Raw genomic sequence first — 12,264 nt, forward strand, 5'->3', positions numbered from 1 at the left:
ATGTATTCTGAATATGTCTTAAACAGTGTCTTAAATAGTGTTGTGTGAGGATGTGGAAAGATAGAGATTAGGAAAGAATTTTCAATTCAAATATGGGTAAAGTTAGAAAGTGGGAGCAGAGCTTTTAGATCAGGAAAATAAATGTTCAAGTCAGTGGGTAGAGTAGAGATCTGAAAACAAATGTTACAGTTCTCACCTGACTTGGCTTATGCCTGATGTTTCACCACATTCCTGCACGTAGAACATCTGCTCAGTAGTCACCTGAGTGACTACTTGAAATGTACTTGCATGTATGTGGTTGTACTCTGGTGACAAGCATTAAGCCCACTAATTTATTTTTCCATTGTGTATGATCTTACCACATAGCCAGAACTCATAATGCATGCATGCTATTTTACAATACTATTATGGGATAATGATGCGAAAGGCATGCATTTATTTTGTCACTGTAACCATATGTATAATATGTTTAGAAATGTTTTTCCAGTTATATGTACTTATGCTAACACAGTATGAATTTCTAACTTTTATGCTGCTTTCACAATACAGAGGAGAAAATTAAACAACAAAAGAGAGGCCTCACCGAGAGTTCAGGTAGGAACAAGTCATTATTTCCTGTTTTAGGGGGGCTGTGAGTGTGGGGAGCATTAAACACTATTCATAACTCTTCCAATGTTGCACATTTACATTACAATCAATTTTTATGATATTTTCAAATATGTGGCTGAAAATAGTTCTTTGTGCAAATCTAGAAGAGTGGCAACTGCAAATGCAGTTCTAACAGTCTTTCCAATGATAAAGCCAGATTGAGGTGTTTCAGCTCAGTGCTGGTTTTTCCTCCTGTGCTAATGAAATAGAGTGGAGCTGTAAATCAGATCTTTCCCAGGTTTATCCCCAGTACAACTCACTGCTTTTTTTTTTTTTTTTTTTTCCCTCCAAGCTCAGAACCTTCTTGTGGCAGAATTTATAGCATAGAGAACTGCATATTTAGGGAATGATGAAGGATGATGGATCACTGGGTGGTTTAGGGACTTGAATGCATTTCAATCTGGCTTTCTCATGGAAAAAAATGATTTTGTAAATAAGTTTTTGGGTCCTTGTAGATTTTGTGATAATAATGGCTCAAGTAATGTTAACTTAGATAGAAGCCCTGAAGTGTCACTCAAGGAATTAGAATATTCTTGTAAATTCTCACAGATTACCTGAAGTTTTTTGAAGACTTCAATTTGATATCAACCTATAGATTTCTACTAGGAGTATTCTTTACCCAGAAATCCATGAAAAGTTGCCAAATCTCCATCAGTTATGTAAAATCAACAGATTTTAATTTGGTGTGATGGTGATGATGGCTGTGGTGATGATGATGAATTTTCTCAATACAATAAATTGCTATTTTACTTTAAGCTGAATAGTGCAATTTGCTACCTCATTTCCATTCTCATTTGGTATGTGGTTTTCCTTCTTTTCAGTTGCAAAACAGATTCTATACAGAATAGTATTGTTCTGTCTCTAATTGTGAGCATTCATATAATTTGTTAGTTATATTGCTTTCTATAAGAACTCACATGATAATCTATCATTTTACTATGAAGTGATGTTCTGTAGCACTGTTTAAACCAGTAAAGTTTTGATAGATTTTATCTAAGCATAAACTGCTGTAGCTTGCTCAAAACCATAAACTATCTTTCTGTTAATAGAGTTGGAGAAATGGCCTCAAAATATTTCTAACCTGAATGTTTTACAAATTAGCAAGAGGAAAAAGGAGTTGTGACATTATTTTAGTGAGAGCAATTAGAGGGACTTACAAAGGTCTACATATGTTAAAGACTATCTGCATTTTAGCAGCTTGAATGCTGTGCATGTTTACCTGAATGAGGAAAGCTAAGAAGAAATGAGAATCATGATCTGATAAGAATATTTTAATATTAAAATGTCAAAGAAATATTTTTATATCTAAATGTTACAGTTCACCTTCTTTTGTCTTTTGTAGCCCAAGCTAAGCCAGCAAGTACGTAATACCTACCTTGATCAGAAAAATTACTGTAATATAGCTGGATATGTGTGAATATGTGGAAACTTTGCATTAATAGTTCCTTGTTTTGCTTTAAATAACAGTGTATTTATCTACCGTCCCTCCACCCCTTTCCCCCTTGTTTTCCAGTATTTCCATTTAACATATTGTCTTGTTGTTGCTATTTCCTAGTCCAATAATACAGATATTAATATAGGAGTGATAAGCTTTTAAATTTTGTTATTAAAACTTAAATGTGTTCAATTGATACTACTGATTAAGAAAAGAATTGCTGCATTGTTTTCCTACTCATATGAATACAATTTTTCTAATGCAACTAAATCTAGCACTTTTCTTACTCAAGAACTGAAAAGCCCATGCACTAACTTAGTATGCAGCCTGCATGTTAAATTTCTGTATATTTCATACCTTCAGCATGCAAATATAAACAGTAAAAGTTAAAAAAAGAAAAGAAGAAGAACGAAATAGTTGTGTTTCCATATACTTCCACTCCCAAGAAAAGCCTAAACTTGGGAAAAATGCCATTCTCTGCAGACATAAATTTTAATTCATACCTCACGAAACTTGAAATTCCTTATTTTGTCTAAAAAATATATGTTCATGGAATATATGTTCACTTGAAATCATAGTTGCTAGGTATTCATCAAATGGCAGAAAGGATGAAGCACATTGCTCCCATTTTAAACATTGCCACTTTGCAACCCTCATTGCATCCTACCTGCTGCTCAGGAAGTAACCTGGATACAAGGCCATCATAATAGTCCATTGATTGCTCAACTCTAAAACCTACTATTGCCCCTATTTTCATTCATTCAGCTTAGCTGCTGCTGTGCTACAAAATCTGGTTTAACAGTGTTGTTTTTTCTTTCAAATTCTGCTTAGACAGACACGGCTTTGAAACAGATTACATAGAGCTAGGCCCTTTTTTTTTTCCTTTCTATTTCTAGCAATCTAACATCAAATCTCATTATTTTCTATAATAATTATGAAATTTTAAAAAAAGGAGGAAAAAAGTGCGTGGCCTACAAAGTAGTACTAGCTCTCTAATTTTCCACAGTGACATACAATTTATAGGCTTTGGGAATTCAGCTGTGTTATTTCTGACTCAGCATAAAGATTGAGCAGATGGTTGATGGGTTTGATTTGTTCTCACCTTTCAAATAACAAGAATGGAGAGTGGATGTAAACTGCACTTCAGAAACTGAGGGGAATCCCTTTCTAAACTGACTTCTTTAATATGCCTGCATAGGTCTAAAATTAATTGCATCCATTTATGTGAAGCCATGTGCAACAATACTGAAGTTCATATTTTGTAGCAGATTCATTAGAGGATGATTCATTAGCAACTAGTCACTTGGCTTCTTTCCAAAGTAATTACATGAAGCAATAGAAAATTAACTACTATTCCTGGTAAGTATACAGACAGTCCTTCTTAGTTTAAAAAAAGAAAGAAAAAAGACTTGCACAACATAACTTAGAAACATGACAATTTTGTTATGCTGTTTCTTTTGTCTAGAGCATGAAGCAGTCAGGCATGAAAAAGATGTTCTACCTACAAAGCCCGGTAGGCACTCCTGCATTTTATGTGATCATTGCTTTTGAAATTGTTTTTTAAACAAATAGGAAAATACAATTGCATATGACAAATGTCAGAATGAACAAAATCATGGTCCTGTGAGTTATTTTGCAGCGTCAAATGGCCTTTACATGTCATACCATAGCTAACCTAGCACAGTATTTATTTACAATGCCTTTTGTCATTTTCTGAAGATGTATATACATATCTCAAAGGTCAAATTTCTGCTTTTGTAATTCTGCTGGCAACAAAGAAGCTACGCTGATGAAGAATTTGAACCATTGTTTTAAGATGTTTATTTTGTGAAGTAGTTCTTGGTATCTGCCATTTATTTGGACTTTGCAGCCTTCCTACATGAGTTAATTTCTCAGCAACATCAGCAATTTAATTTTCCTTCATAGGAAGATGTTCAGGTAATGTCAGCGGATGACCTGGCAATAGCCATGGTTCACAATAACTGTTTCTGCACATCATAATTCTTTTGCAACCTCTGTTGCATGAGATAGAGCAAAATTGCTGCAGTTATAGGAAGCTGCATAGTTCAGTTTTGCTGTGAAGCAGTCACCAAGGGTTAACAAGTCTCTGCTGCTCTTCTCAGTGAAAGAAAATAAGTGAAGAAATAAAATTCTTATTGCTCATATTATTCATCCTTTACTCTAGTATAGTGATTATCACGTGCAGAGAAAAATCTCCGTATTATTATCATCCATCAAAATGTTTGTTTTTAATTACAGTACAATTACTAAAATGTTTCAATATTCACTAAATACAAAGTACAAATAAAGCCATTTTCCAGCATGGAAATGTTATGCTACATCTCACTGTTCTGACCATTTTGCATCTTTTTTATTCTCAGTCAAACTGAAAACAACTTCAAGTAAGTGCTGTGCCTTGCTTTCTATACAATATAAACCTGTTTTTCAGATGCATGTTGTCTCAATTTACATTTTTGCAATTTTATCATATTAGGTATTGGCATTTTCTTGCTTATACTAAAGATACTCTTACACTGTCTTTAGTCTGCTTAGTAACACCCGAATACATCAAAATCAAATTCATTTGCAATAAAATGCTGTGTAGTGGCAGTATTCAAATTTTGAAGGTTTTACTGTTTACAACAGTAAAGAAAAATTTGCTAGATGCATAACTGATGTTCTGTTGATAATTTTCATGAGTGTCGGCACATAATGTAACTTTAGGTAAATTTATATTTTTCTAAAAATAACAATACTGTAACTGAATTAGAAAATCACTGCAGTACTTATTTTCTAGTTTGGAGATGGGTTATTTCATGAATGTAATAAACATATTTTATTGGCCTTGTTTTAATACTTTTTTCACCTTAATAAAAAAGAATTAAAATTAAAGTGGAGAAAAGTGTATTTAAGGGAAATATTTTGCTTAACAAAGATTCCGCTGAAAGCGTTTGATAATGTAAGGTCATTAAGACTTCTAAATGTCTAAAAGACTGTAATCTATTCTTATTGCGATTAGTAATTTCATGTTACATATGTCAAATCAGGTTCAGAAAACAATCAGAAGGGCATTGTTTACACTTCACTCTTCGAATTGTGAATGTTGTGAAGTATGCACCTTCACAGCTCAATTAGTTGGAATATCCTTAGGATAGGATCTTTGGTTTCTTTCTTGAATTGTGTCTGGCACTTCATCACCAAACTATATGTTATTCTGATGTAAAGTAACCTATGAAGAGTACACAAAAGTAGGGCTAAGCCCCTTGAGGCACAGACCTCTTCCTGTTTCAAGTAAAAAGTTGGCAATATGGCAAGGCAGGCTGATTCTATTAAAATTCCTGAATTAATCTCCTACATTAGATTCTGCAGGTTTGACAAGACAAATACCTGCTTTTATACAACTCTAAAAACACATCGTGCTGATCTGAATCACATCTCTAAGAGGAAATGGGAACATGAAGCATCTGAAATGTGCCTCTGCAGAAGGACCTCCTGCAGTCTTGAATCCTAGTGTTAAGATTTCATTTCCCATGAAGTTATGTCTTTTAGTGGTTATATTTATGTGTTTTTTTTTTTCTTTATGCCCATATTTTAGGTATTTTTTCCTTTATTTAATTCTATTATTCAAATTTGTTCAGTTCTATGTTCAGTGGATCTATTCACTGACATTTGATTTTTTTTGTGCTAGTTTATGCAAGAGACCTACTGATGGTACCTTCTTCTGTTACAGGTGCATCAGAAATTTAAGAGACTAATTCCTCATGCTTTCCACAGTAACAATCTTTTAACCAAAAATTATTGTCTATAGTTCTATTATATCAAGAATTATATCACCCTGACATATTTGGAATATAATGAACAGCCAAGATATTTTCCTTTGACATTTTCAGAGTATTTGTGCCATAGTCTTGGATTTATATCCTGCTGCTTCAAATGATTATAAAGGTTAAGAGTGCCTTTAGAATAAATAAATAAATAAATAGATAGATAAATAAATAAATATTCTTTTAAAAAAAGTAATATCAAACAGACCTATGATTATATACAGAAATAATTCTGTTTATACACCCTATTCTGAATCAACTATCCCTGAATAAATTTAGTATAAGATTTTAAACGTCTGAGCTATTTAAACTACTTTTTTTCCTCTCAAGGGAGAACATTTAAATTCCTACTCTCTTTTGTTCTAAAGCTCTGTTTATCTTTGCTTCATGCATCTCTCAGCCAGATGTATAGTATGTTTGTTGCAACATGAAGATAGCTACTCTGTAATTCAGCATGAGATACAGTTGTGGACACAAAAGCTAGCTGATTTTGGAGCTTAGGTCTAGTTATGACCAAATAATAAATCCATACATTTATCCTGGGCCAAATCTGTTCATATATCATACCCCAGGTAATCTTATTTTTGAATTAAATGTGGATTAAATTGGTAGATTTTGTATCATCAAATGATTAACCAACAATAAACAAAAATAACAAGTCAACAAGAGTTTGAAAATTCCCAAAATTAACAACAAATGCATTTTCTAGTAATGTGTTAATTATCATGACATTCTTAAAGCAATTAGTAAATTTTTTTATTAATTTAACTGTTTCTGTTTTAATTCACATGAAGTTCAATGACAGCAACTGACCCTATTTGTCCAAACAGTAGGGTCCAATTTGGATTTTAAATGAAACTCATAATCACTAAGGATTCTCAAACTGTGTCAAGTCACCTTGAACTGAGGACAAAACTATTGGCATTTCATACTCATGTAAGGAGTAACACCAAACTGCACACTGTTTTCCAAAAAAAAGACAGGAAGACCATAGAGGCTGGTATATTAAGAAAAATGTCAACACTGGCCAAACTTTATTCTCATTTAATCCTGTAATGAGAATTCTAAGGTCTGGGCAAAGTGTTTCCCAGAGATCCGAGAGTAAGTGGAAGTTTCTTGATATGTTGGGAAAAGAAAATGTCCACTATGTTGGATACAACAAAACTAAAACAAACCACACTTTGGGTCAACTGTGTAAAAGGATCTCCAATCCTAAATTAGGATAAATGTGATCTATAGGAGGTAAACAGCAATCATCTGAATAAAAGCATTAGAAATTGTAGAGAAAACTGAGCCTGTCCAGGTCCCTCGTAGTTAGGCATCCCCTTAGTTAAGCAGTCAGAGCATGAATCCCTCTTGCAGATTTAGTGCCTCAAAGAGAACATTTTCTTAAATAAAAATGAGAAGCAGTTTTAATCCACTCAGAATGCTGTAATGTAAAAAATTTCAGCATCTCTGGGTAGAACTATAAATATTAAAGGATTTAGGCATGTTAGCATTTAATAGCAGTAAAATTGGCCTTTACTGAGTGCCTGAGGTTCCTAGTTTGAGCACTGAAATTTATGACTTTCCTTATGAACCAAAGCCAAGACTCAAAATTTTCCTGGGATATGTTAGTGAAAGCTCAAAAGTTTCCTGGGATATGTTAGTGAAAGCTATGCTAATTGCTCAGACTTGCTGTTGTAAAAACATGAACTGAAAGATTTCTGCCTTCATGTGGGTCTCCATCAGCTGTAGAACCTCACATTCATCAGTATTCCACCATGAAGTAAATGCTGGGATAATTCAGTAAGAGGAGACCCAAATGTGCTCAGTGACCATATTCAGTTTTTATCCAGCCCTACATTTTGTGTGGCTAGAGAGGTTATTTTCCTTCCTTACAATAAGGTTCTAAAATAAAACTGGGACTAGCAAAGAAATAAGAGGTTAAAATCTCTTGGATTCCAAATCACAACATCATAAAGTCTTTTGATTACAAAAGAGTAATGATCTACACTACACTACAGAAATTTTATTTCATTTTGTTGATAAATTGTCTTTAACTATCACAGGCACTAATATATTCTGGTTTTGTTCTATACACATAATCAAAAATTTTTCAGCTCCCACGAGCTTTTACTGTAAAAAGGCAAGGCAGTCTGATGGTGCAGGAGAAAGTTATATAGAGGGGAATGACAGCTATCCAAGGTCAGTGTCAGTCTTTGGTTGAGACGTGTAAATGATAAGAGAAGAGAGGTAATAAAATGAATATATTTGGGGGTGGAAGGCAGGCAGCTGTAGTCATGAGTGCATGTTTAATAAGAACCCTCAATATTCACTTGCTTGAAAGCTTTGATTTTGTATTTGCACGAACCATTACATGCTGGATTATAGTACTTCAAAGTGTGGGGTTCTTAGCTTTCACTGTGAAATCCTATGTACACACCCACTGCTAAGACACTTTTTCATCGCAAATTAATATCCTGCAGATATCGTGCAGAAAAGTTGCAGATGAAAGAGAACATCTATTTAAATGGTTACAGTTCTTTAGAAAATAAATAAATAAGTAAATAAATAAATAAATAAAACAAAATAGCCCATGATACTAAGCCACATATTTTTTTCCTTCATCCTTGTTTTTTACGATTTTCCTATAGAGTCAACGGTTGAAATCCCAGTAACAGGTGAATGTTGCATTTTTCTGCTTTGTCTTGTGGAAAGAATTAATGAACACATCAGTTTCGACGAGCACGTAACGTTCATTAACTATTAATAATGCTGATGTGAACAAGCAGTGGTTAACTAAAATAATTGCAGATGTACCATTCTCTATCAAAGAGTGCTTTTATCCATTGATTATTTTATCTTATTTTAACTGTTCTATAGCATGTTTCTGGGGAAATACACACAGATGATAAGCACTGAGCAAGCTAGCAATAATAAGATGACACAGACACCAGAAGACATTGGGGAAATTCATATTAGTCATGGTTAGACCATATTAAAAGAAAAAGAGCACTTTGAAAACAGCCTGCCAGTTTTCTTCTGTAATCAACTGGGAATAATGAAATGGTTTCAGGCACCTGCCAGCAATATACCTTACTTAATTTCAGTCAGACTGCCTTGTTGAATGGAATCACAGGCCAAACACTCTTGTTTGGCATCTTGAGAAAAGGATGTCAGAAAAAAAAAAAAAAAAAAAAAAAAATTCTAAGTGGATGTACAATTTGAGAAAAGTTAAATAAATCAAATAAATATGTTTCTGCATGACTTCAGAATGGTCATATCTGGCAGTTCTGAAGGTACGTCTAGCTCCAAGACGTTCAACAAGTTTGTTTGTTTTAGGCAATTGAGGTTGCCCAATAAGAGAAGGCGTCAGTAGGCAAAGAAATCCTTCCCTGCTGCATTTTTGGCAATGAACAGTTCAGCACTTCTAGAATTTAGAATTCAGAATTCTGAAACATTCATAATTCAAAACATTACAGAATTCTAGTGTCCAAAGTCTCTATCAGAACTTTCCAAAATACTCTACAACAGGCAATATTGAGAACATTCCAAAGAGCATTCAGAAAGCCCAGAGCAGCTACCACCGCAAGGGTAGCAGCCATTATTGTAATATTAGATTCACTGCATATATGCCATGAGACACATTTAACCTAGTTATTATTACAGGAAAATTACTAAGGAGATCAGCTCTGTGTAACGTGCTTACTGTGAGAGCTTCATCTTTTAGACTGAATATTAGGAAAATAATTCTTTGCTGTGAGGGTGGTGAGACACTAGAACAGGTTGCCCAGTGAAGTTGTGAATGCTCCCTCCCTGGAAGCATTTGCGGCCAGATTGGATGGGGCTTTGAGCAACCTGGTCTAGAAGGAGGTGTCCCTGCCTATAGCACGGGGGTTGGAATTAGATTACCTTAAAGGACCTCTCTAACTCAAACCATTCTATGATTCTGTGATTGTTACATTTCTGATAGCTGTCACTTAATGTTCTTTCCTTGCAATACTTTCTAGCCCCGAAGAAAAGAAAGACGTCTAAGGAAAAAGAAGGTAGGAAATTACTCTGTGTATTCATATATGTGTAGATGGAAGATCACAAGGATGATCAGAGGACTCAAGCACCTCTCCTCTGAAGACAGGTGGAAGGAGCTGGGCTTGTTCAGCTTTCCTTGGGAGATCCTTTTTCAGTCTTTCAATACTTAAAGTGAGGAGAGGGACAGACTTTTTACATGGTCTGGTAATGATAGGACAAGGGGGAATGATTTTAACCAAAAGAGGTGAGAAATAGTTTAGATATTAGGCAGAAATTCTTCACTTAGAGACTGGTGAGACACTGAAACAAGTTTCCCAGAGAAGCTGTGGGTGCCTCATACCTGTAAGTCTTCAGGCTTGACTTAGTCATTTGCAACCCTGACTATAGCAGGGGGCATAGAACTAGCTGTTGTTCTCTTCCAACCCAAGCCTTCCTACGATTCTAACTTTAAAATACTTCAGATCATAATCTTGCATGTATTTGTATATGGAAAAAAAAAACAAAAAAAACAAAAAACAAAAAAAAAAAAACAAAAAAAACAAAAAAAACCCAACTCCTAAAATATCTATATTAATTTTCAAAGAATTGTATTTGAAAAGTCTAGGTAATAATCTAATAAGAATTAGAATTAAAAATATCTCCAACCTTGAACTCTGTTACCTGTCCCTTTCCTTTTTCTGCCTAGAAAAAACAACTGAGAAGAAACCTCTGAAAGATGAAAAACACAAAGGTAATAAAGGGATGAAAATCTCTGCAAAAAAAGCTTTTTTCACAGGATTGGAAAGAGGAGATTTGTAAGCATTTTTAAACATATGCAATTACACCAAAATGATGAAACTGTGTGGAGAACCCCAGTAACTGAATGTTTGATGACTCCTCTATCTGACGGCATGAACCATTACAGCTCTATGTCAAATTTGGCTGCATTGGTGCCCTGCTATGACCCCAAATCTGGTATAAAGCTGATCTGCTGGGTGCTCTGGCTCTATATCCTCAGATGAGTGGATTACTGGTCCCAAGTCAGTCTGCTGCTATGGTCGCTGATGTGGTGGTGCACTGTTCATTTCCATAGCTTGTCTGATGATTTAGATCACCCACCTCATATTGTAGAATGACTATGTTGATAACAGGACACATTTTTCTGTGTGCTGTATACTTCATGGTCATTTATATTCTGACTAACATTTGGATGAAGAACCACCCCGACTGTTTCTTTGTAATAATAGAAATTATTTCTGCTATAACTCTGGAGATAATCAGTAGTAATATAACACTAATACAGTTTAAGTTAGTGGACTATGACACAAACATCCTCTTTACATTTGCTAAAAGCAGTGAGATTTTCACAAAAGTAAAGATTTGAAGTCATATCTGCATACATTAGTCTTCATGAACAATTAGGTGCTATCTGTGTTGAATACTTATGTATGCTACTTGCATATGCCACTTGCATATAAGTATTGCATATTGAAATCTTGGAACCTCAAAGGATAAAAAAATGTTTAATTGTACTAGTGCAGGTCTACTAAACTAGTATCTGGGAGCAGTCTGCTTCTATGGGTTTACTAGACATTCGGTTTCTATGGTTAAACAACTTCAAAACTCATATCTGAAAAACAGCTGGGTTCAAACCAATACCTATCTCATGGTTGATTTCAATACCAGGATGTTTCTTATTTNGCCCATAATTCTCACAAATCAAGCATATCAGTTCCGCACAAGTAGGCTGTCTGAATGTCTGTGTTTTTTTCTTAGTTTCTTATTTAAATCTAATTAAATATTTTGTCCTGAAACAGAAATCTAATTTATGATCTATTTTTTGTTCTTTAGCAGCTCCACCAACAAAAGAAGCTCCAAGACACCACAACCTGACATCAGGTATAAAGTTTTTTTTTCTTTTTTGTCATAAAAGACATTCATTTTCCTTTCTAAAGTGTCCCTGTTGTTGTAAGGGATGTCACTCCTACTTCTTATTCAAGTTCAGGCAATGTGATGCATGGCAAGCAAAGTAAATAAGACCCATAAATATTATTCCTGCAGAAAACAATGTACTCAAATTGTATTGCTTTATGATATCACTAAACTTATAAACAAATAAGTAGCTATTTATAAAACAAGTGACCTATAGTTAATTTGGCAGTAGTTTATCTAAAAACTACTAAAAAAAAAAGGTGAAAAAGAGTAGGGCATCTGAGGAAGACATCTCCTTGCAGTGCATTATCTGTTAGCTCCACGTTTTTCCTAGTTTGAGATAAGAATAAAAATACATTCCAGATACTTTACTGGTATAAATTGATCCCTGCAACTTCAGTGGAAGTGCACTGATTCACACTAGACAAGGATCTA

The 12,264-nt window shown here is 34.3% G+C and overlaps 1 protein-coding gene across 1 annotated transcript in view; it reads left to right on the forward strand.

Annotated features, from left to right (window-relative positions):
• The window catches only part of LOC107311774 (triadin), a 58,250-nt gene that overhangs the window by 35,662 nt on the left and 10,324 nt on the right, over positions 1 to 12,264 (forward strand). Inside the window, exons 11-17 of the mRNA XM_032443755.1 lie at positions 550 to 594; positions 1,991 to 2,008; positions 3,549 to 3,596; positions 4,465 to 4,485; positions 8,544 to 8,570; positions 9,900 to 9,935; positions 11,749 to 11,796. Coding sequence (XP_032299646.1) covers positions 550 to 594; positions 1,991 to 2,008; positions 3,549 to 3,596; positions 4,465 to 4,485; positions 8,544 to 8,570; positions 9,900 to 9,935; positions 11,749 to 11,796 — 243 coding nt within the window. The remainder of the gene's footprint in view (positions 1 to 549; positions 595 to 1,990; positions 2,009 to 3,548; positions 3,597 to 4,464; positions 4,486 to 8,543; positions 8,571 to 9,899; positions 9,936 to 11,748; positions 11,797 to 12,264) is intronic.

Source organism: Coturnix japonica, chromosome 3 (genome assembly GCF_001577835.2).
Source record: "Coturnix japonica isolate 7356 chromosome 3, Coturnix japonica 2.1, whole genome shotgun sequence".
Taxonomy (NCBI): domain Eukaryota; kingdom Metazoa; phylum Chordata; class Aves; order Galliformes; family Phasianidae; genus Coturnix; species Coturnix japonica.